General features: G+C 44.5%; 1 protein-coding gene across 1 annotated transcript in view; it reads left to right on the top strand.

The window, feature by feature from the left end:
- Positions 1–25,731, top strand: part of CFAP77 (cilia and flagella associated protein 77) — a 186,568-nt gene extending 160,837 nt beyond the window's left edge. The window contains exon 6 of the mRNA XM_007944202.2: positions 25,609–25,731. Within this exon, the coding sequence (XP_007942393.1) occupies positions 25,609–25,731 (123 nt within the window). The remainder of the gene's footprint in view (positions 1–25,608) is intronic.
- Positions 25,732–26,272: the final 541 nt, after the last annotated feature.

Genomic DNA, 26,272 nt, shown 5'->3' with positions numbered 1-26,272 from the left:
AAGGAGGGGTCGCTATGAGTCGGGGCAACTCGACGGCACATAACAACAACAACAACAATTGTTTAGCTGGAACAAGGGTTTTTATAGTTTTCCAGAGGGTCATGGCCAGCTCTGCTGTGGCTGATTAAATCTCTTGCAATAAACCAGACTTCCCATTGTCATGGAAGGCCTTTAGACCTTGATAAAAAAAAAAAAAAAAAACAGAATAAAAACCCTGAGCATCTTTTAAAGTGTAGTTTGGCCCCGAGGCTAAAGAGGGAGGCAGTGCTGATCTGGGATTCACCCTTGCTTTATCAAAAGACACAAGGCAAAGATTGAGCAGAGCATGAAGGCTGAGCTCGTGGGCTTGGAAGCCACACAGACTGGCTTCAGGGCCCAGCCTGCCTTGAGTCTGCCTCTGTTTCTGCATCTGTAAAGTGAAGATAATGATAAGATCAAATGTAATTGTGTATGCAAAGCTCTTGGTATGAACCTGGCCAAGGGAAGGTGATGGAGCAATTGAATCTGATTGGTCAGGGTCTTGGAGTTGGCCCTGGAACTCAGCAGTTCTTAAACTTGGCTGTGCCTGGGGCCCTCTGAGAAGAGGTTAAAAAGCAGATTCCAGGGCCTGACCCAGGACCCTGATCCAGTCTGTCTGGGGTAACTGTCAGATCTGCAATTTCAACAAGTACCTTCCCCAGTTGTTTGGGCAACATCAACTCCATTCTTATACAGCTATGTTTCATTTGTTTGATTTTTTGTTAATTCTTTCTTTTCAATTGTTGTAAAAATATAGATAACACAACATTTGCTTATACAGCCTTGTTTAAAGTATATATTTACTATAGGAGGTGGGTACACTTTCATGTGTTTGACATGAAGTATGTTAGGACCTTCAAAAGGAAGCATGAGTATTGAAGACAGGCTGTCATTTGTTCAACAGCAAAGATATGACCTTAAGTTCAGTCCAAATCTTCCTCCTTCTACCTTCCACCTCCTGGTATGTTTCTCAGTTCTGCTCCACCTTCTCTATGACAGCCCTTCACATGTGTGAAGTCAGACACCATTTCTTCACAGGTGCCTAGGTTCCTGTGCTCCTTGTGACACATAGCACTGAAAAAGAGCGGGTTGAACGCTGCTCTGTGGTGACAGTAGGCAGCTCAGACCACATGGTCTTTGCCCCTCAGCTGTTTCATTCTCTACCTTCATCCTGATCCATAGTCAAAGACCATCTTTCAATGTGAACTGCAATTTCTATATGTTTTTTTGGGGGGGAGGGAGGGGGGGTTACCTTTTCCCTGTGTCCTTCTTGCCTATGCATTCCTATACTCTGAGCTATCTCCCTTTGCAAATGCTGCCCTTCTGCTCTCCAATGATTGATTGTCCGAAGGCCTGTACATACCTGGTATAGATATTTACCTTATATGCCTGTCTACTGTTTGGCTAGGAGCTCTGGTAGCATAGTGGCTAAAAGCACTTGACTGCTAACCAGAAGGCTGGCGGTTCAAACCCACCAGCCACTCCTCGGAAGGAAGGTGGGGCAATCCTACTTCCGTAGTGATACTGCCTCGGAAACCCAAGGAGGGGTCACTATGAGTTGGGGCCGACTTGATGGCACATAACAACAACAACAACTGTTTGGCTAGAAACCACAGAAGTGAATTCAATTCCAAGCCTGAAGCCACAGTCTTGGGAGTTTCACCAGCCTCTATCAGACAAGTACACCTGGTCTTTTTTATGATTCTGAGTTTTGTTCCACATTTTTCTCTCACTCTGTCCAAGATCTCCTGCATTGATCCCTTTCCTAGTGGTTGACAGTGGTAGCCAGGTACCATCTAGTTCTTCTGGTCTAGGGTCATGTAGGCTGAGGTTCACATGGTCCTCTAGTCCCTTGGATCAGTTGTTTCCATGCATTTTTTATTTTCTTCATTCTTCTTTGCTCTGGATGAGGAGAGACCAATTGTTGCATCTAGGTGGCTGCTTGCAAGATTTTAAGACTCCAGTCACCATTCACTAAAGTAGGATGTAGAACAATATTTTTGTGTAGTATGTTATGCTAATTGAGCTTATTGTCCCCCGCGACCATGGTCCCAAACCCACAGGCCTAATGATGACCTCATGGAATGGGTAGTATTACCCTGACTTTGCAAATGAGAAACTGAGGCTCCTGGTCACATGGCTGAAAAGTATTAGGAACTCAGATCTGTCTGACTCAAAACCCTGCATACTTCTCCATGAAGTTCTGCTGCTGTCCCTTCTTTTGTGGAAAAAACATGATTGCTCCCTCAGGGTGGTGAGTTGTGGCTAAGAAGTTACCATAAATTTGCCTCCTGTTAATTCTATTTATATGGACATTCTTATAGGACATACAAATATGTATGTAGAAATACCGTCTGTCAAAAGTTTGCCAAACCTACATACGGTCATGGGTATATTTCCTTTTGCCTAGACATACCTGATCATTCAGCCTGTCCACCTATGTATCTACCTGTAGATTAATGCTTGTTACTACTGATAATGCAGTATTGTGTATGCACAAGTGTTTATTTTTGTTTGCTGTACCTCTTATTTACCTCTCTGTGTCTTCCTTTTCCTTAATGTTATTGTGTTTGGTCACTTGCTTTTGGTATAGTGCCTTTCTCTTCACTTAAATCAGTACTTGTCCCTTACCTATCTAGCAACTTTCCCTTCCCTCACCCATCCCTGGTAACCAACAAAGAAAATCTCCTTCCATATATAAACCTTCCCTTGACTTTTTCCAATAGTGGACTAATACAATATTTGTCCTTCTGTGATTGACTTATTTCACTCAGTGTAATGTCCTCCAAGTTCATTTTTAAAGCATATTTTTATATCCTTTTGAAAGAAATTATGGTTGAAGATGTCCATCAGTGCCGCTTGAACCATTTAATACAAAAATCTATGTGAAAATTTCCTGCTTGAGAGCAATTTCAGGAAAATATTGCAGTAGGGTTTCTACACTAATAATGATAATAGTAATAATAACATTAGCATGTACCATGTCGAGCCATATCTTGAATGTTTACTCTGTGTGCCAGGCACCATGCTCAGGGCTTGGCACACAACGACCTCGTGGAATGGGTAGTATTACCCTCATGTTGCAGATGAGAAACTGTGGCCCCTGGCCACATGGCTGAGAAGTATTAGGAACTCAGATCTGTCTGACTCAAAAACCTGCACACCTCCCCCATGAAGCTCTGCTGCTGTCCCTTCTTTTCTGGAAAAAAAAATATATATGATTGACTTGGTGGAATATGCTTCTTTTTTGCTTTATGTGGCAGAAATTGACCAACATGCCAAATCTGTTCAACTTGTGGAACTGAAAGTTTCTATACTTTCCTCAGTCTCTATTTTATGTAACCCTTGAATATCTTATTTCATGCCATGTGTAATTAATTAGACCACTTCAAGTCACTTGGAAGGTGATACAGTATAAATATTTAAGAAAATAAAGCCCAACACCTCTTCCACTTAGAGGTTAAGCTGAACAAAGCAGATGGAGAGGATCTTTAAGATGTTTGAATCTTAGATGCATTTCTAAGGGCTCTGTTGTCTCATCCTAAGCTCTCATTTATCATCCATCCATCCTTCCAGTCAGCCATCCATCTAGCCATTTATCTATCCATGCATACATCCAGTTGGTCAGCCAGCAAGCTAGCCATGTGTCTGTCCATCCATCCATCTAGCCAACCAGCCAGCCAGTAGATATTTGTTGATGTCTACCTGGTACCCCTAACAGTAGAGTTACTCCAAGTTCCTTAGAAGTCTCCTTCTGCCAATATTGCCCTAGAACAGTGGCCAGAAAATAGCATTAAAACCCTTGCTATCTGGCTGAGGACACTCTACTGCTCCTTTATGCGACTAGAGAGGATTAGCCTCATCAGCCATGGAATGTTTCTTCTCCTTCTTAGAGGACACATTAGAAAAAATTCCTCCTGCTCATTATTCCACTCAGAGGAAAGGAGAAAAACAACACCAAACCCCACCATAGTGCACTCCACCACAGTGAGCTGTGGACACCAAACATCTGAGTGTGTCCCCTGCTTCCCTGGAACTAACACAGGAGTTGTTCAACAGCCTATATGAATAAGCAATAAGGTACTGACGGGCAGGCACTGTACGGACAGCTCAGCAAAGGACTTAATTTGCAACCGAGCACAAAATCAAAGACTCTGTCAGCCAAGGCACCGTGTGCCTGGATAACCACCTTGCTCTACCTGAGAAAGAACTGTCAGGTAAATTTCCAGAGAAAGTAATTAAGGAATCCCCATTGTCTAAATTCAGCAGCAAAATTTGGAGCTCTGGAATTTGATGCTCACCAGAGATCTGGTGTCTCCCTCCAGCCTGATCCTTCATCAAAATGAAGAGTGGAGATTTACTAAGGGACCACCGGTAGGTTTCCCCTCACTCTGCCTATGATGCCCCTCAGCACTGTGTAGTTCTGCATGTGTGGCCTTGTCAAAGAAGCAGGAAACATCAAATGAGATAGCCACTCTGTGAGATGGGGGTGAGATTAATATACAATTATATAGACCTCTCTGAGATCCAGCAAGCACCAATTAATATTTATCAAGTACGCATGGTGTACTCAATACGGAGAATCAACATGCAAAACATACAGTCCCTGGCATCAGGGAGTCTGTGCTCCTATTCCAACGCTACACACAGATATATGCACCGTGTGACTGGGGGCACCCACCCTGGTGGGAGAACCCACCAGGAGTTTAGGTTAATATTTATAGCAAATAGAATCTTCTTACAGAGACAGTGTAAAATTCTCAACCAGGAGTCACCAGCACCATGACCTCACTGGGGGAATGTTGCAGAGACCCCATCCCAAATCACCAAGGGCTGTCCCATTTGCAAAGACTTCTCAGAAGGGTCTCTATCAACACTTGTCCTTCATTAACTCCCTTCTTAGCTCTCACCTGAGGTTAAAAGAATAAGTTCTGCTCTCAGTTGAAGATCAGAGTCTACCATGAGCATCCAGATCTTGCTATTTCTAAGTGGGGTGGGCAGGCTAAGGCAGGAGGGGAGACTCTACTGGTGTACCCCACTGCCCACTTGCAGGCTGAACCCCTCCAGCCGGCTGCTTCAGCCGCCACCTCCCAAAAGAATAGAGCCAAGCAGACTCCCATCATCTGGGCTCTGAAAAGAACAGGGTGACCCTCCCTCCCCCTCCCAGACAGCTAAGCTTGTCACGGTATTTGTTGACAACCCCATTGAAAATAGACCTCACTGCGGTTGTGAAGTCTCCTTCTGTCTCCCATTCGCTCCTCTCTCAGGCAGTTTTTGAAAGGCAAAAAGTCTGGAAAACACACGCACTCTCCTACCTCCCACCCCCTCACACACAGGAGGAGAGGCGGCAGCTTGGGTGAGCTGCGGTTGACGAGTTTCCTCACCTGGCCCCACAGTGCACCGCCTCCAATTAAATCAAAATGGTTTGTTTTTAATGGTCTTTTACACTGACAAGTGGGCGATCATTTTGGGCCCACTAGCTGTCAGGGAACTGAGGCAAATCCTCCGTTGATAATGCCCAATGCTTCCAATTAGGAGCCGAGGCCGCTCCTGGCGCGCTAACGATTCCCCAGCCATCCCCTAGGCCCCTTTGGCGCTGGCTGTTTCTTCTTGCCTCCTCCGCCGCAAATTACTGACACAAAACGAAAGGCCCGCGTCTCCTCCGCCACGCCAGGCCCGGGCCCTGTTGGGTTTAATGAGCCGATGGAAGTTTCGTGGCTCTGGCGCTAAATTCTTTTCTTGTTTGACAGCTGCTCGGCTAAGGCGAGTGTTGACCTTATAAAAGATTTAGTGTTTCTCATTATTTTCTGTCAAGCTTCACAAGTGATGGCTCTGCGGTTATCATTTGCATCCTGGTGTGTGTGTGTATGTGTGTGTGTGTTGGATGGGGGCTCCGGGATGGAGATGGGGGAACTGGAAGGGGTCTGTCTCTCCCTGCGTTGTATTTGGCTTCTGCACAAGAACTTCCAGCATGACATTCTTCTTGGGCTGAAGTGTTTCAAAGAGAAGCCAAGATGCAAAGCCAGAGATGATGGGTGGCTGGCGAAGCCTTCTGGGCCTGCAGGACACAGCCCTGGTCAAGGCAAAGGAGAAAACCCCCTGAAGTTGGTGGACTCCCAGAGCCTGTTTGACAACTGAGCTAAGGGCAGGCATACTGGGCAAAAGGATGATCCAAGCTAGCCTCAGAGCTGAGGACAGTTTGGGAGCCACGCTCATGATTTCATCAGGGGAAACTTTAATTTCAGGCTCCGTTTAAAGCCATCACCTGCAAGCTTGCCCCCTTTGTTCTTCACCCTATATAAGAATTTAATGGTTTTAAAAAGCAGAACCGTTAAAAAAAAAAAAAAACGTGGCACACATTACTTTCCCCTGAGATGGCTATGGCAGTATTTGTTAGTCCTGGATGTTTTCCTGCACCCATGCCAAATTGGGGCTGCTCTATAAATAATAAGACTCTTGGGATTCAATACCCCAGCTCCTTTGCCAAGCCTCCTGCAGCCTCCGCATCTCATCTCTTGCCATCTCGGTGTTCTCCTGCTCACTCTCACTGACCCACTGGCCATCCCAGATGCAGGTGACCACAGGGCACGTAAGGATAAAGAGATAGTTAGGGGCAGATGAATGGGGATGTCTTCTCCCTGGACTTCTGACTTAAAATAGGTAATTTAAGCAAATACAGATAATTTAACTGAAAACAGTTAAATTGTCTATATGCATCACTATTACTATGAAAGACTCTGTTTTGATCTCCTAGAGAAAAAACATGGCACCCGCTCCCTCTTGTGCCCTTGCAGACCTTGCTAATCAATCACTGCACACTTTCTCACAAGCCTGGATTCACCATGAGAATATTTTATAGTAGAACACTGCCATCAGCCACCATCAGTCTATGAGAGCTGCTTTGTGAAATGAAAGCTACACATGAACCCTGCCTTCAAAGGGCCATTTCAATGAATAGCTAAGCATTCTAAAAATTCTGGTCTTTCTCTTAAATGTTATTAAGATGATATTTCTATAAAAAGAAGAAAAAACATAGTCCACTGAAGAAAAATAGTTAAATTATACTTCATCAAAATTAAAAAATTTGTGTTACAAACAATACCTTAAGAAAGTGAAAAGATAACACACAGAATGGGAGAAAATATTTGCAAATCATGTATCATATAAAGGACTTGTAGCCATAGTATGTGAATAACTCATAAAAGTCAAATAATAAAAAGATAAATAACACAATTAAAAATGAGCAAAGGCTTATAGAAACTGGGAAAACCCCTGAGACTGTGTTCCTTAGATACTCTTCAAGCCTGGAATTGAACCTACCCCCCAAGGATCAACTTTCAGCCAAACAACAGGCCTATAAAGTGAATAACACCAGGGAAGGGTCTTCTCTTTAGTACAATCAACCATATGAGACCAAAAGGGCACCATTTACCCAGGAACAAAACTCAGAAGGCAGGAAAGGGTAGGAAAGAAGAACGAACGGATAGACGAAACCCAGGGAGAAAAGTGGGAAGAGTGTTGTTACATTGAGGGGATTGCAATCAATGTCATGAAACAAAATGTGTATAAATTGTTGAATGAAAAACTAATTTGCTCTGTAAAGTTTCACCCACACTACAATACAAAGTTGAAAAAAAACGGACAAAAGATATGAACAGACATTTCACCAAATATATACAAATGGCCAAGATCTATAAATACAAAATTACAAATGGCTAGTAAGCACATGAAAAGATGTTCAATATCATGAGCCATTAGGGAGATCCTACTTCACATCCACTTGTTGTTTTGCCATCAAGTCGGCCCCAACTCATAGCGACCCCTCCTTGGGTGTCCGAGGCAGTATCACCACAGAAGTAGGATTGCCCAACCTTCCTTCTGAGGAGTGGCTGGTGGGTTTGAACCACCAGCCTTCTGGTTAGCAGTCAAGTGCCTTAGGCACTATGCTACCAGAGTTCCTTCACACCCACTTGTTGTTGTTGTTATGTGCCATTGAGTCGGATCTGACTCATAGCGACCCCTCGTTGAGTAGGATGGCTATAATACAAGAGACAAACAATAACAAGTGTTGTGGAGGATGTGGGGAAATTGGAACTCTCATACATTGTTGTTAGAAATTTAAAATGATGCCGCCAAGTTGGAAAACAGTTTGGCATTTTCTTAAAAGGTTGAACAGTTAGTAGATGACCCAGCAACTGTTCTCCTAGTTTTTTTATACCCAAGAGAAATGAAAATAAATATCCACACAGAAGCATAAGTATTCACTAATATTCATAACAGCCAAAAAGTGGAAACAACTCAAACATCCAACTGATGAATAAAATACTGAAAAAAACTCACTGCCATCGAGTTGGATTCAACTCATAGCGACCCCTCCTTGGGTTTCCAAGGTGGTATCTCTACAGAAGGAGATTGCCCAACTTTCCTTCCAAGGAGTAGCTAGTGGGTTTGAACTGCCAACCTTCTGGGTAGCAGTAAAATGCCTTAAGCACTATGCTACCAGAGTTCCCAACTGATTAATAGATAAACAAATGTGATATGTCCATGCAATGGAATATTTGACAATAAAAAGCAAAGGAAGTACTGCAACATGCTACAACATGGATGAACTTTGAAAATATAATGTTTACTATTATAAAAATATTATATAACAGACACAAAAGACCACATATTATATGATTCTGATTATATGAAATGTCGAGAATGGGCAAATCCATAGAAACAGAAAGCAGATTAATAGTTGCCAGAGGCTGGAAGAAGAGGGAAGTGAGGAGTGACTGTGAATGGTACTAAAGGGTGCAGGGGAGCACTGGTGGTGTAGTGCCGAAGGCATTTGACTGCTAACCAGAAGGCTGGTGGTTCAAACCCACCAGCCACTCCTCAGAAGGAAGGTTGGGCAATCTACTTATGTACTGTGTACTGATACTGCCTCGGAAACCCAAGGAGAGGTCACTATGAGTAGAAGTCAACTCAACAGTGGTGAGTTTCAATGGGTACAGAATTTCTTTTTGGAGTGATGAAACTTTTAAACTTTGATTGTAGTGATGGTTGCACAGCCCTGTGATTATCCTAAAAACCACGGAATGTGCCTTGTAAATGGGTGAATTGTATGTAAATAACTGTTTTTAAAAAGTCGAGTCACTTGAAAAAAAATAGCCCATTGAGTCAGATGAAGGATCATTGCCCAAATTCTATCTTTGATGTCTGAGCAGGGTGGTAATTGGCCCCAGATAGTGAGAGAAAGTCATGTATTTCCTCAATATGTTTTCTTTTTTTTTTCATACAGCAGTTCACATATACTTTGTATCATGTCACTGACCAAAATTTACAATGCAGCAGCTCCCCTCCCACTTCCTTCCCATAGTTACCTCCTCTCAGTGTCCATCCCTTCATACTCTTCTGCACCCTGAGCTATCTCCCTGTGCATAAGCAGCCCTTCCTTCTCCCATGATTGTCCTCTCCAGGGCGTGTGTCTACTTGAGGTAAATGTTTAACTCACATGCCTGTACTTTATTTGGCTGGAAACCACAGTTGTGGGTTCAATTCCAGACCTGAAGGGCAGCTAGGGGCCATAGTCTCAGTGGTTACACCAGGCTCCATTGGACCAGCAAACCTGGTCCCCACCTTCTTTTTTTTTTTTGGCCTCCAAATGATTTTGAGTTTTGTACCACATTGTTCTCCCTCTTTATGCAGGATCTCCTACATCCCTTCCAAGTGGATGGCAGTGGTAGCTGGGCACCATCTAGTTCTTCTGGTCTCATAGTTGTATAGGTTGCAGATCGGATGGTGTACCAGTCACTAGGACTGATTGTTTCCATTAATTTTGGTTTTCTTCTTTCTTCTTGACGAGGAGAGACCCGTTGTTGCATCTAGATGGCAGCTTCCTAGCTTTTAAGGTCCCAGTCGCTACTCGCCAAAGTAGTAGGTGGAACAATGTTTTGTATAGTATGTTATGCCAATTGAGCTTGATGTCCCCTGCGACTACGGTCCCAAGCCTGCAGGATCAACTACTCCGTCCCTCTGGGTAGCTGGCTGTGACCAAGCAATGACCATAACCTTGCCCCTTGTCAGCTCTACTATACACCTGGGAATTCTGATCATTCACATGAACTTATAGGCCCATTGTCTGCCAACCCTATATATGATCTTGGATACACTCTCCATTTAGACATACCTAATTGTTTAGCTTGTTCACCCATCTATCTGTCCCTATACCCATGTTTGCTTTCACTGACAACTCAGTACTATATATGCAAGGGGTTCATATTTGTTGTCTGTACTGCCCATGTAACTCTCTATGTCTTTCTCATCCTCAATGCTGCCATATTGGTCACTCACATTTGGTACATCGCCCTTCTCTTCACCCAAATCAATATTTATCTCTATCTATCTAACAGCATTCCCTCCCCTTCCCTCCCACCCCTGGTAACCAACAAAGAAAATGTCCTCCAATATATAAACCTTTTCTTAACTTTTACAATAACAGACTAATACAATATTTGTCCTTTTGTGACTGACTTATTTCGCTCAGCATAATGTCCTCCAAGTTCATCCACGTTATGCGGTGTTTTGCAGATTCTACATTATTCTTTAGCGTTGCATAGTATTCCATTGTGTGAATGTACCAAAGTTTGGTTATCCATTCCTCAGTTGTTGGACATCTAGGTTGTTTCCAAGTTTTGGCTATTGTAAATAGTGCTGCGATGAACATCGGCGTGCATATATCTGTTCTTGTTATGGCTCTCACTTCTTGAGAGTATATACCTAGTAATGGGATGGCTGGGTCAAATGGTATTTGTATTTCCAACTTTTGAAGGAATCACCATACTGCTTTCCACAATGGTTGTACCATTTTACAGTCCCACCAGCAGTGTATGAGAGTCCCAATCTCTCTATTTCCTCAATATCTCTTGATTATCCATTACAACACTTATTTACCTGAATCCTATTAAACTTAGAGGAGCTCTGGTAGCATAGTGCCTGAGGCACTTGACTGCTAACCAGAAGGCTGGTGGTTCAAACCCACCAGCCACTCCTTGGAAGGAGGATCTGCTTCCATAGTGATAATGCAACACACTGCCATCGAGTCAGATACGACTCATAGTGATCCCTCCTTGGTTTCTGGTATCACTATAGAAGCAGATTGCCCAACCTTCCTTTCAAGGAGTGGCTGGTGGGTTTGAACCGCCAGGCTTCTGGTTAGGAGTCAAATGCCTTAGGCACTACGCCACCAGAGCTAGTGATAGCACCTCGGAAACCCAAGGAGGGGTCGTTATGGGTTGGATCCGACTGCATGACAGTGAGGTTTTTATTATTATTATTAAACTTAGAAGCTGAAGAAGCAAAGATGGGCACTGGCCTAGAGGTTTGGGAAATTCAGATGCACACCCCCACCCTGAAACTAGTGTTACTATGTTATTTATATACCAACCCTTTGCCATCCAGTCAATTCTGACTCATAGCGACCCCCAATGGGTTTCCAAGGCAGTACATCTTTACAGAAGTAGATTGCCCCATCTTCCTTCTACAGAGCAGCTGGTGGGTTTGAGCCACCAATCTTCTAGTTAGCAGTCAAATGCCTTCGGCACTATACCACCATAGCTCCTATTTATATACCAGCATCTAGCAGATAGATTAACTGTTCAATCTTTATTTCAACTGTTGCTGTTGTTAGCTGCTGCCAAGCTGGCTGATGCATGGCAACCCCCTTGTACAAGAGAATGGAACATGAAACATGCTGGTCCTGGGCCATCTTCATGATTGTTGGTGCACTTGAGTCCATTATTGGGGCCACTGTATTTTTCAGTGCCTTCCAACCTAGACACTCATCCTCCAGCACTGCATCAGACAACATTCCGTTGGGATCCATAGCATTTTCATTGGCTAATTTTTGGAAGTAGATCATCAGACCTTTCTTACTTTTTAAAGGAAGGCTGCCGACTAGCCTTAACTAAACCTTGAGAATGTTCTAAAGATATTTGGTATGATTTCTGGAAATAGCAAATTGATCCACACTTTTAAAGGCATGAGTGACTATGTTTTCTTCTGCCGCGGCAAGTTTCAGGAACCTTACAGCCTGAATTCCATCTTCACAAACTCAGATTCCAGTTCTGGCTTTGCCACTCAGTGGAACGGAACAAGGGGATGCTGCATAGTTTAAAGTCAGGAAAGGTGTGCATCACGGTTGCATCCTTTCACCATAATTATTCAAGTTGTACTCTGAGAAAATTATCCAATAAACAGGATTGTATGAAAAAGAACACGGTATCAAGATTGGAGGAAGATTCATTAACAATCTGCAGCAAGCAGATGACACAGCCTTACTTGCTCAAAGCAAAGAGGACTTGAAGCACTTACTAATGAAGATCAAGACTCCAGCCTTCAGTATGGATTATACCTCAACATAAAGAAAACAAAATCCTCACAACTTGACCAAAAAGCAAGATCATGGTAAATGGAGAAAAGATTCAAGTTATCAGGGATTTCATGTGACTTGGATCTACAATCAACTTCCATGGAAACAGCAGTCAAGAAATCAGATGGCATATTGCACTGGGCAAATCTGCTGCAAAAGACCTCTTTTAAGCATTGAAGAGCAAAGATAACACTTTGAAGATTAAAGTGCTCCTGACCCAAGCCATGGTATTTTCAGTAGCCACAGATGCATGTGAAAGCTGGACAAGGAGTAATGAAGACTAAAGAAGAATTGATACATTTGAATTCTGGTGTTGGCGAAGAATAGTGAAAATACCATGGACTGCCAGAAGAACAAGCAAATCTGTTCCTGGAAGAAGTACAGCTGAATGCTTCTTAGAAGTGAGAATGGGCAGACTATGTCTTACGTACTTTGGCCGCATTGTCAGAAGGGGACCATTCCCTGAAGAAGGATGTCATGCTTGATAAATGAGAGGGTCAGCAGAAAAGGAGAAGACCCTCAATGAGATGGACTGGCACAGTGGCTGTGACAATGGACTCAAGCATAGCAAAGGTTAGGAGGATGGCACAGGACTGGGCAGAGTTTCGTTCTATTACACATAGGGTCAGAGCCTATGAGTCAGAGCCAAGTAATGGGCACCTAACAACAACAACAGCTGGCAAACGTTGGGCCAGTGTCTTAACCATCTTGAGCTTCAGTTTTCTATCTTGTTAACTGGGAATGACACCTCCTCTTTCAGAGGCTGTGGTCTGCCATACGCACTTGACCACGGTTTGCTGCAGTTGTTGCAGCTGCCATTTTTGAACCCACATCAGACCTTGTGGGGAAGCAGGAAGTTTGTTTTCCCAGCCGGATGTTTCTTGAAAATGCCATGTGTGTCAGCAGGGAGGGTCATGCCCCCATGTCCTTGCTCCATCTATTTTTGAACCACAGAGAAATTAGAGCTGGTAGCAGAATAACAATTTAGGAGACCAGATGTCTCTGGAGAGATTGTTACCCTCATTAATTACTTAAAATATGAACCTGCTACATCAGGGCGTAGGGTCCAGCCTGTTTGCCCATGATGTCTTACATGGATTTGTGTTCTATCGGGACCTCTGACCTCCAGATGCCCTGAACTTGACAGAAATTACTGACCTGGGACTGATCCATAATTTTCAAGTGCCTCTCATTAGAGGAGACAGCCTCTCAATCTTTTAAAGCAAAATCTCTCTCCCAGTCACCTGAGTGGTTGTCACTAAAAATAAATAAATAAAATAAAATCTTTGTGGCTGTCTTTTTCTTTTTTAGTTCTTTGGCAGATTTTTTTAAAAATCTGGCTATTATTTTCTTGAATACTCTTTTTCTTGAATACTCTCTTTTGCCTTCTTGGTCCACAGACTTGGCACTGGGAAGGTTGGGGTCCAGTTGTGGGACCATTGTGTGACTAATGAGCAGAGGCCAGAGAACCAGCTGGACCAGCTGCTCCTGGCAGTGGGATTGGGCCGGGGCCTAAACTCTAACAGCACCATGGAAAATCAGCTCAGCCCGTAAACATGTACAGCAGTGGTGCACAGGGCATTTCTGTCTGTCTTCTCTGACATACACTAACTAATTCTTACTCTTCTCTCTGAAACCAACTGCACGTGCAGCACTTCTTCTTCTGACCCTAACCGTCAGAATTAGATCAGACCTCACAAATCAAAGGGGCACAGTCTTTGGTTTGCCAAGTCTGCCCAAGATATCAGACGCCAGACTCAAACTTGGAGTCCCCATAATATCCTTGCTTCTGACCTGTTGTCTGCAGATTCGGGGGTTATATCTGCCCTCTCAGGATGCCAACTATAAGCTTGGGGGTCACCAGGATTCCTTGCCTTCTGATGAGCTTATTACCAATTTGGAGATTTCCGTTACCCCCTTAGGTTCAATAATTCACTAGAATAAGTCACAGAACTCAGAAAAGCCCTTACGATGATAGTTTTATTATAGCAAAAAGGATGCAAATGAAGTGATGCAGAGGGCGAGTTCTGGAAGTGCCCTCCATGTGGAGCTCCAAAGGAGCACATCACCCTTAAAACACTGGTATCTTTCACTCAACAGGAAGCCCATGGAGCTTCCCTGTCCGGAGTTTTTCTTGGGGCTTCACTGCATAGGCAAGAGTGACTGAATCATTGTTCATATGGTTAAACCCAATCTCCAACTCCATTCTCTAAGGTCCAGCTAATATCACGTGGTGGTCTTTCTGGCATGGCCAACCTTCACTCAGGAGTCACCTCATTAACATAACCTGTTGGATAAGTGTGGTCTGGAGCCCCACCACCACCACAATCACTGGGGACATTCTAAGAGTTTGGAAATTACCTCCCAGGAATCAGGGACAAAGACCAGATTCTTTATTAATTGCATGCCCCACAGGTGGGTTTTCTCCTACCTATTGTGACACCCACCCACCCACACACACACACACACACTCTGGATCCCTGGATCAAACCCATTGTCCTCCTACTGTAGAGCCCCATGGCTACAGCTGCCTGCATTCCCCACCTACAGCAACGTTCTCATGCTGAATGAAGAAAGCAAAGAAAGAGACAGAGAAGAAAGCAAAATACCACTCACCCTTTAGCGGGGGGAGCAAAGCCACTGAGTCCAACAAAATCTAGTGCCAGGGAAAATTAGCAATCTTTCACCTCTAGTTTAAGCCTCTGGATCTAGGATATTTTCTAAAGGTATTGAGATGAATTTAAGCCTCATGAAGCAAGATAGGCGTAACCATTTGCCATCAAGTCGGTTTCCACTCATGGTGACCCCTTCTGTGTCAGAGTCGAACTGTGCTCCATAGGGTTTTCAGTGGCTGTATGTTCACCAGGCCTTTCTTCCAAGGTGCCCCTGAGTGCACTCGAGCCTCCAGCCTTTTACTTAGCAACTGTGCATGTTATCACTTACACCATTTAGGAACTCACTGCCTAACAGAAGGAGCTCTGGTGGTGCAGTGGTTTAGGCATTTGGCTGTGGTTTGAACCCACCAGATACTCCATGGCAGGAAGATGAGGCATTCTGCTTCTGTAGAGATTTACAGCCTTGGAAACACAGTGGGGGTCACCATGAGTCAGAATTGACTCAGTGGCAGTGAGAGAAGGTCCCTGATAAAGAGGAGCCATCAGGAGGCAAAGTGAGCACAAGTCAATGTCACCAACCACTGGTTGTAAAAGTCCATTTGGCAGCAGAATTCATTACCCTAATGGAACGATACACACGTCTCCAATAAATAAAACTCATAAAACAGAGCTACTCTTTCTAAAGGGTGTGCATGGATAGGGGAAAGGAATTCCACACAGCCCCTCAGCAACCCTATCCCTTGCCCCTAAGACACTTCTCCCAAACACTATTTGTGTTTTCATATTAAAAGGAGGGAAGAAGGCAATAATCCCTTGCAGATGAAGCAGAAATTCTCTCTTTCTGATTCTATGCTCAGTGCCCCCCTCCCCAAAGTAATCCCAGGAGTGCCTTCCATGTATATCCTTTCCTTCAATGTGGTTCTATTGAACTAGATTCATAATATGCTTGAGCAATATAGGGAATTGTTTTGTATGTTTTATATAAATGGCATCATACTTATCTCCTATTCTGTAACTTACACATTTTTTTCACACATTACGCTTTTGATATTTCTATATGTTGATTCAGATCTGTCTAGAGCAGCGCTGTCCAGTAGAATTCTCCAGGATGATGGAAATGTTCTACATCTGTGCTGTCCAATGCAGTAGCCACTAGCAAGCCACAGGCAGCAGCTTAAAATGCGATGAGCACTTAAAATGCAATGAGCATGACTGAGAGACTTAATTTTTTGTTTTATTAAATTTTAGCTAATTTAAATTTAACTAGCCACATGGGACTAGTGGCTATCACACTGGACACTGCAGCTCGAGAATATTCATTTGAACAGATGCAAAGGGTTCCGTTGTATGAATTTACCACAATGTGTTCACCTTGTCCCCTGCAGATGACATACGGTTCCTTCCAGTATGTATTACCCTGGCACAATGGTTATATGCTCATCTGCTAACTGAAAGGTTGGCAGTTTGAATTCACCCAGTGGCTTGGTGGGAGAAAGAGCTGGTGATCTGCCCCATAAAGATGACAGTCTAGAAGTTCTACTCTGTCACATGGGGTCCCCACGAGTCAGAATCAACTTGAAGTCACCCAATAACAACGGCCACATTCTCATGTTACAGTGAGGATTCTTGTACACACCTTGTAGTGGACACGTGTAAAAGTTTCTCCAGGGCGTGCTTCTAAACATGGGCTCATTGGTTCATAGGGTGTACCCGTTTCCAGACTTTCCAGCTCATGCCAAATCCCTTTCGAAGTACCAGTTAACACCCTCACTTGTAGGATATGACAGCTGCCATTTTACTGTCAGATTATTATTATTATAACCAAATCTGATGGGCATGAAATGGCATTTTGTTGCTTCAATTTGCTAGTCTCTGATTACACATTAGATTGAGCATCTTTTCCTGTGCTTTTTGGCCATTCAGGTTTTTCCTCTGTAAGTTGTCTGTTCATTTCTTCCTCCCATTTTTCTACTGATCTGGGACCCTGCCACCACGTGCCCCTGCCAACTCTGCCTTACTCTTTGGGTCTCTACTTTTACGTCATTTCCTCAAAGAAGTATTCTCTGGTCACAAAGAATTTCATTCTCTATATTATAGCTCTTACAAAATCTGTTACTTATTTTATAGTACTTAGCATACATAATGAAATCATCAGTTGTGTAATTATGTTTTGGTTCTGTTAAAACAGCGGAAATTTATTCTCTCACAGTTCTGGAGCCTAGAAGTCTGAAATCAAGGTGTTAGCAGGCCCTGCTCTCACTGAGGTTCTAGGAAAGAGTGTTCCATGTCTCCCTGCCAGTTTCTTCAGGCAAGCCTTGGTATTCCACGGCTTGTAGCTTCATCATTCCAGTTTCTGCCTTCAGCTTCACATGGCTATCTTCCTCCTGTGTGCATTTTGTAATTATACTTTTATTACTGGTTTCCTGGCCCCATTAAGAGCAGAGGCTTTAATTCTCACTGCATCCTGGCACCTGGACAGTATCTGGCACGTAGAGGATGCTCATAAATATTCACTGGCTAAAACAGTGAATAGGCAAATGAAAGGACGGCCACACCTTGCCTCCTACCCTACACCACATGTGTGCCTTCTCTATAATGGTGCCAGTTCACACTACAGAATGGATTTTCTGTTGAAAGTAGATCAGACTTTCCAAGCAAGGATTCAAAGCAAAACCTCAACAAATACCAAAGGATCTGATTCAGACACCAAAGAAATTGAATTAGAAAGCAGTAATAATTAGTGGTTTAGCAGTGGAATTCTCACCTTCCATGCAGGAGCCTGGGTTCCTTCCCAGCCAGTGCAGCTCAGGCGTCTCAAGCACAGCTGTCATCCGTCTGTCACTGGAGGCTTGTATGTTGCTATGATACTGAACTGGTCTTGGCAGAGCTTCCAGACCAAGATGGACTAGGAAGAAAGACCTGGTGAACTCCTTGTAAAATATAAGCCATTCAAAACCCTGTGGGGCACAGTTCTACTCTGACACACAGGAGGTCACTATGTGGGAGTCCACTCGATGGCAACTGGAACTGGAAGAAGTGTCAAGGGCAAATCTCTTCTAGAATGTTGTCACTGCTCATCTCTCCAGTCTCATCTTGCTGCCCCCGGCCACACTGGCTGGGTTTCATTTCCTCTGATTCACCCCAATTCTTCCCACTTCAGGGCTGTGGCTGACCCCTGCTACCTGAACCACTCTGCCGATGTTTCTTCCTCTGGCTAGCGTACTTATTCTCCCTAGAGAGACTTCCTGCCCTCTCAGATAAGGTGAGATTTTCCCAGTACACAACCATATTAAACAGCTCTAGTATAATTGTTACTACATCGAACAATTACATCTATAGTGCGTTTAGTGCCTGCCATCATGCCTGCCTGCAGGGTCCACATGAGTATGCCCTGGCCTGTCCTACTGCATATCCCCAGGGCATTGGATAGCAGAAGCACACTTTCTTTCCTTGTGTGGTGCATCACAGACACTCCCCATGCACACAAGACCAGTGGCTTCACCATTGGGGTGAAGCCTCCCCACCCAGCCGCTGGCCAGCCACACTGCTCACCTCTTATTTACCTGCATTGACCTTAGAGCAGCTCAGAGCTCCATTCAGCAAAGCTGTCTCCTGCCAAAGCCATTACAATTTCTTAGCTCCAGGCGGAGACAGACTGCAGATGGCTTAATTTAGAAGCATCTCAGAAGGAATTCCTTGTTCCATAGCTCTTCATCCTTCCACTCCAGGGGTCTGTGGGGTCGTGACCACACACAGGATGGAGAACTGACTGGTAATTAGGACCTTATCTCTGTCTGAGCTGCTATTTTAGGAGAGGAGAGAGTGCATGTGGGGTCAGGAGCCACAACTGTCCCAGCAAGGACTTTCACAATTTATTAAAGGTTGATATCACATAGTGATTAAGAGCTGAGCTTAGAGCCCTGAGTTCAGTCTGTGGGATCTTGGGCAAAGGACTGAACTTTTTTGAGCCTCCATTTCCCCGTCTGTAAAATAGAAACAATGATGGCACCTTCCTCATCCGGGACATTTTGAGGCTTGTGGGAAATAATACACAGCTGTTGGCAAATAGTAGTCTGATTTTATTATTTTATTTATTGATTCCAGTTCTGGGCCTCCAGGAAAAATTTTGCATAGGGTCTCCCTGCTACTTGGACTTCTGTTTTCTGGTTAGAGATGTGGGGATACCAAGGGTTCAGAATAGGCCCAACTTCCCCTTTCTTTCTAAAGACACATCCCAAACTGAGTGCAAGCTTTCATGTCAATTGGCTTTCAGGAGTGCCCATAGGACCCAGCCGGGAAGCATCTCCTCTGGGCTTCACATCCAGGCTCAATATGTCCCCTCCTCCTCTGTGACACTATTTTCTTCCTTTGCAGCTCCCATCCCACCTCCCTCATCCCAATCATTCCAAGCCAGTTGCACATCCCACCTGGCCAGAGAGGCCTTCTCTGACCACCTGAGGCCAGGTGAATTTGTTTCTTCCTTCATTCTTTCACTTGTTTTTTCACACACCCAATTTTGTTTAAACATCTCCTGGCCCCAGGGGTACTTCAAGGGCATGATAGTTGTAGTCTCTGCTTTGCAGAGCTCCTGAGCTGGTACTTCCTTAAATTCCACCACATTGGATCACTTTACTCCATGAGATTCCAGTTGGAACAGGAATTTATCAACTCAGAGAACACAAGCAACATGTTTTCTGCCTCTGTGGCTATTATGGGAAAGAGAAACTATATGGCCCCTTTAACAAACTCATCAGCCAGATATCCAAGTTCATCACTTAGAAGTTCTACTTTCTACCAAATATTTGAACATAATTCAGACACGTTCTTTGCCGCTGCATAAAAAGCATTACCCTTCCTCCGTTGTCTAATCATATGTTCATCATTTTCTTTTAAAGCCTCACCAGAAGCATATTTAACGTCCACATTTCTAGGAACATTCCGTATGCTTTAAGACAACAGAGACTTTTTCTATAGCTCTCCTTCTGAGTCCTCACCAGAATTGCCTTTGACATCCATAATTGTACCCACAATCTCTTCAAGGCAATCTAGCCTCAGCCTGGCTGGGTGTCTGTACCAGCTAGGGTGTCCATGAGATCCTGGAGCCCTGATACAGCCAGCCTTACAGAGTTTCTTTAGCTGCCTTTGGGGAACTGCCAATTAGGGAAATTGTGTCACAGTGTGAAAATCCAGCCATCACTCACCAGTGGGGACACAAAGGTAAACCCTAGAAGCCTTTGTTTATGTCTGTTTTCTTCCTGCACCATGTGTAGTCTTCTCTTTTTTTAATTACTTTTGTGAACTCGGGAAATTTTTCTGGGAAATTTTTCTGAAACTGGAGCTGAGAACAAGAACATAGTTTGATCAGAGTGAGTAAGCACCAGGTATTTAGCCCTGGGGTGCATTCCTCAGGAGCCCTGGGACTCGGTGGATATTAGGTGAGTGTTAAGAGCACCCACCCTGCCTGGACCCTGCCCTGGCAGACTCGGCTCTGGGACAAGGCCCAGCACTTGCCTAGTTTATAAGAGCCCCAAGTGATTCTCATGCATCCCCAAAAGAGTCCACAGAGGGACATGCAAAGGTCTGGAAAACCTCTGGAATTGCCTGTGCTGTTTTGTGTGTAAAGACATGTGAGTTTTTAGTTGTTTTGTTTTTTCCCCAAAGAAGAGAGTCCATGGCTTTCCACAGAGTCTCCAAAGGATCTATATCTCCTAGAGAATAAAATACATGGTTTATATGCTGAAATAACTAAATCTACTCATCGCCATTTGATTTTTAAGGTTTTCTAATAGCTTCTGAAGGAGCTCTGGTTGCATAGTGCCTAAGGCACTTGACTGCTAACCAGAAGGCTGGCAGTTCAAACCCACCAGCCACTCCTCGAAAGGAAGCTTGGGCATTCCTACTTCCATAGTGATACTGCCTCGGAAGCCCAAGGTGGGTCGCTATGAGTAGGGGCCAACTCGATGGCAAATAACAACAACAACAACAATAGCTTCTGGAGTCCCTGGGTAATGCGAAAGGTTAATCCCTCAGCTGCTCACTGAGCGCTTGGAAGTTTGAGTCCACCCAGAGGCTCCTTGGAAGAAAGGCCGATCCATCTAGTTCCAAAAAATCAGCTGTTTAGAACCCTTTGGAGCCCAGTTCTTCTCTGACACACATAAGGTTGCCATGACTCAAGTAGGACTCAACAGCAACTGGTTTAATAAGTTGCCTCTGATCTCACCTCAGTGGGCAAATGCAGGGATCATCCTGGACGTAGCAGGAGCTGCAGCTGTGGCGGGATGTTCTAAAGAGAATCCAGAACTTAGAGCCTAATGGTTGAGGGACTAAGTCAATTCCCTGCTACCAATTCCCTGTGGGACCAACCTCGAACCAAACCAAACTCTGGGCCTCAGTTTCCTCATCTGGAAAATGACAACCACACTCCAAGTCAGATTCTGTTGGGCCGTCACGTACCTTGATAGTGAGTGATCATAGCTCCTTGGTCCTGAGGTCGGCAGCTTATTTGGTTCATGGTGACCCTAAGCAGTGACAAATTTTGGACTTGGGGGTTGCCTTATGGTTTCCTAGGGCAAGTCAGTGGACACAGAGTAGATGTCAGTACTGTAATGGCCTGGAGCTCCATCAACTCTGTAACTGGCCTCAGCAGAGACATTACCTCAGTTCTCTGCTTTCAGGAACCCACAGCCAGACCACAGAGCCCTGTTTAAGGCTCATGAATTCCTTTGGGTTGGGGTGTAGGAGGGACACCACCTCCTAGGCTCACACTAAGCAAAGAGACATTTCCATACAAGTTCCTCCTTGTTGTCCCTCCATTTCCTTTCAACATTTTATCCTCCCCCCATTTTTCTCCTCTCTCATCTTTTGTCAGTATAAGGCTTCCTGCAGCATGCTGTGAGCTTAGCTATCCACCCCCCAGGTGGGTGACTCTGGCCTGGATTCTTGACAAAAGCCTTGTGGGGCTCCCAGGAAATAGGTCCTGCTTTATCCTAAAGACATGGCAGAGCCTTCAGGAACCTGCCCTGCTAACCCTCCAGCTTTACCCTCAGGCCACCATGTCCCCTCATGAACTTGAGTTCTATGGGCCCCTAGGATCAGCACAGCTGCTTGCTTTACTTGGGAAAGCCCTGCCCATCCCTCAAGCCTCCTTTGAACCAGTTCTTCCTCAGAGACACCACCCCCAACTCTGGCAAGGGTTGACCTTTTGCTGTTTGTTCTCACTGCACACCCTTTATCTTTACTTTGTCACTCGTAATGAAATAACTGTGTATTTATTGTTCCATGTGTATTCTCCCTCTAGATCAAAAGCTGCATGAGGATAGGGCCCAATTGTCTCATTTACCGCTGTATCCGCAGCACCTGGCACTGAATGGTGATCAACGAATGTTGTTGTTGTTGTTATGTGCCATCGATATATGGTGTAAATGAACAAATAATGAATGAATGGATGTTGCATACGTGAACAAGTGAACCTAGACCCTTTACACCCTGTGCCTTTCAGGTTATTCTAAAGGGGGAAACACCATTTTAGGGGGTGTGGTGGTTATGTTTTTATGTCAGCTTGGCTGGGCCTGGTTAAGTGGCTGGGCAGCTGGTGGTAGTTATTCCCCATGATGAGACTGGTAATCAACTCCATGGTGGGATCTACCACAAGCAGCTGAGTAGCTGCCTTTGGGATGTGGTCTTCTTCCCGTATATAAGCAGCAGCTTTGGGAATGGTCTCTAGCATATGGCACGCTTGGACCCTGCATGTCCGTGTCATTGTTCAGCAGTCTGCCATGCTCTGCAGACCTTGGGACTTACAATGCACTTGGATTAATGACCTGCCATGTGGTTTGGTAACATCGGGACTGTGCCTTTTACTTGTTAACCTTGGGCTTCTCAGCCTCAGCAGCCAGCAGTTGTCTGAGTGAAGAAATGCCTCTAGCTCCAGTGGGCTGGGAACAGGAGGCAGAGCTGGACCCCAAGGTTGAGGGGCTTTCACCCAATCCCTAGAGCCTGGCACTTTGAACTTGGACTTAAAGCCTCCAAATTGTAAGAATAACCTCCTGTTTGTTAAGGCCATCCCACTTGTGGTATATTTCTGTCAGAGCAGCACTAGGGAACCAGAACAGGGAGACGTTGCATTCATTTAAGGAGTCGGATTTTCTCTCGCACTTGGGGGTGGGTAGAACAGACAGGGTGGACACCAGGAGACTGGAGGGGTTTTCCCTGGTTACCATTTCTTAGAAAGGGAGGGCAGTCTGAAATTCTGATTGCATAAAATGCAACTGACGAAGTTCCCACTCCTTGGATCTATCTTCCTCACCTGCTTTCTTTGGAAGGAGCAAGGCGGTGCTCTCTTGAACCTTGGCTCTGGTACTATTGTCAGCCACTTGACTCTCATGGGGTGCCCTTTCACCCCCAAGCTGTCTGCTACAGGTCAGGGTCTTCCCAATGAAGAAGCACTGACAGCCAGCAGGACAGGGTGGCTTGTTGGGATATCTCATCACAGAAAAAGCAGCGTTTTAAGGACAGGCACTAACTATTAGGTTCCAGTCCATAGTGACTCCAGTTCACTCTGGGGTAATGTCTATTATGCATACTTCTTCCCTGGCAATGAGCTGGACAGCAGGAGGAACACTGGGACTCTGGGACACCCGGGCAGCCCCGCTCTTGCTGCTGCCCTTTCAAGGCTCATCCCCACTCGGACCAGGATGCTAGGAGCACTTACTCTTCACTTCTTCTTTCCCTCTTTAGCTGATGCTGGGGCACTTTTCACTTCTGCTGTGGAACTGATGAGTCATCAAAAGGGATTTCTTTTCAGATACGGTTTTTAGGAAACTATTGCCAGTAAAAGCAAGGTCCAAGTATAAGCACTGTTTAGGCACACCCTCTCTTAAACAACAAATGTAGCCTCAAAAAGGTAAACACAGGGTTATCATATGATTCAGCAATTCCACTCCCAGCTATATACCCAAGAGGATTGAAAATATATATCTGCAAAGAAACTTGTACACAAATATTCAAAGCAGCATATTCATAGTAGCCAAAAGGTGGAAAAAAACCAAATGAACAGAAGAATAAACAAAATGTGGTATATACATACAGTAGAATATCATTCAGCCAAAAAAGAAATGAAGTACTGAAACATGCTACCATGTGGATGAACCTTACTTAACATTATACTGAGTCGAAGAAGCCAGACCCAAAAGGACAACTAGGGTGTGATCCTACTTATCAAAAAGTGTGGAATAGGCAAATCCAGAGAGACAGAAAGCACAGTAGTGGTTATCAGGGGCAGGGCAGAGGCAGGGAAAGGGGAGTAGTTATTTAACGGGTCCAGGATTTCCATTTGGAGTGCTGAAAAAGTTCCAGATCTAGATAGTGGTGATGGTTGCACAACTCTTTGACTGTACTAAATGCCCCTGAGTCATACACTTTAAAATAGTTAAAACAGTACATTTTATACTATATGTATTTTGCCACAATTTTAAAAATATATAAAATTAAATAAAAATTTAAACAAGTTGTTAGTTCCAAGTGCAATTTAAAAACAGGACAAATGTGGTGTTTGCTAATGTATATAAAAAGGTAAAAGAAAAAGAATTCAAAAAGGTAGAGAAAAGATGGAATAATTATAATAAGAACAAGCCAAAAACTAAGCGCTGTGTGTTGGGCACTGTGCTGTACTATTTATATGCAGTAGCTGGAGTCCTAACAGATCAGTGGATCAGTAACAGAAGTGGTGGTCAGTGGTAGAGTTCTTGCTTTCCATGGGGGAGACCCGGGTTCAACTCCCAGCCAATACTTCTAGTGTGGAGCCATCACCACCTGTCAGTGGGGGCTTGTGTGTTGCTGTGATCCTGAACAGTTATCAGCAGAGCATCCAGACTGAGACAGGAAGAAAGGCTTGGTGTGATCTACTTCTGAAAATACAGCCAGTGAAATCCATGCAGATGACAGCAGTCTGATCCCATTGTGACCAGGTTGCTGTGATTTGGGGGCTAACTCAATGATAGCTAACCACAAAGCACACAGCCATAAACTACAGAGTCAGCATCCAAATTCCAGTCCATCTAACCCTGCTCTGCAGGGAGTAGAACTGAGAAAGTGAGGAGTAAAAGGATGTGAAAGGAATAGGGGAGATAGGACCAAAGTGGAGGGGGAGTGAAAGGGAAAATAAGGAGTCAGTGTGGACAAACATGAGGCCAAGTGAGCCAGTTGTGAGTGGTGGACCACAGTGATGGACCATACTCTGAAAAGAATGCTATGGGTGAAATGGGGTGAGTAGGAAGCCAGCCATGCCTGAGGGAGGACCCCAGCACAGCCACTACCTTGTGACTGTGGGATGAGGAGGTGCCTCATCTTTCATAGCCCTGGGAAGACGAAGGCCAAAATACCTACATCGCTAACATTTCACAATGAGTTGGATGACACATAGAAGGCTTCCAATACATTACAACGATTTTTATCATTACTCCAAGAATGAAGTAAGAGGCAGGCAAGGGATGAAAGGGAGCAGCTGGGTTGGCCTCCACAGTGAACTCGTTCTAACTGACTTGCTCTTCCCTCTGTCCACAGGTGGGCCCCCATCTCCATACATTCCCCACTGAGGCTGATCGCCAGAGAGCCCTCAAGGCCCACCAAGAAGAGTGTGCTGTGCGCCAAGGGGCCCTGCGGATGGGCAACTACACCCACCCCTAGCCCCTCACCTTCCATGAGAAGCCTTCTTGATGCAGAAGGAAGTTTCCTGCAGGACTTACCTTTCTTGCTCCAATTCATATAAGACATCCACCCACACACACCCTCCATTTTATGGGGGTTCTGCTTCTTCAAAGACAGCAGATTCAAGTCTCAGCTTAATTATTTTTGATAGATCCCCCTCTTTTTAGGTCAGTCAGCATTAGTCTTACCTTCACTCTGGTGTGCAAATCTTCTATCTGGGGACCTACCTCTCGTTCTGTCTCTCTTCTCAAAACCTCACCTAACAAGATAAACCCAAATTACAAAGCAGTTTTTTAGACACCAGGTTAAGGGGCAATTCTGCAGCTCTGCCCATTAAGTATTAAGAACAAACTGTGTATCTGTGACAGTGACATGCTTTGAAAGCCCTGGTTTTATATTCCAAACAGGAGTTTTAATTGCTCTTTTAGGGATGCCTGCTGTCTAACTGTGACAGTATTATGTCTCTGGAACAGCCAATAGGTCATTACTCGGGCCTGCCCCCATCCCCTTGATGCTCAGG

This window comes from Orycteropus afer, unplaced genomic scaffold, assembly GCF_000298275.1.
Source record: "Orycteropus afer afer isolate SDZICR_OR568_19922 unplaced genomic scaffold, OryAfe1.0 scaffold00123, whole genome shotgun sequence".
Taxonomy (NCBI): domain Eukaryota; kingdom Metazoa; phylum Chordata; class Mammalia; order Tubulidentata; family Orycteropodidae; genus Orycteropus; species Orycteropus afer.
Note: the sequence above shows the minus strand (reverse complement) of the source record. Positions and strands in the feature narration are given on the sequence as shown.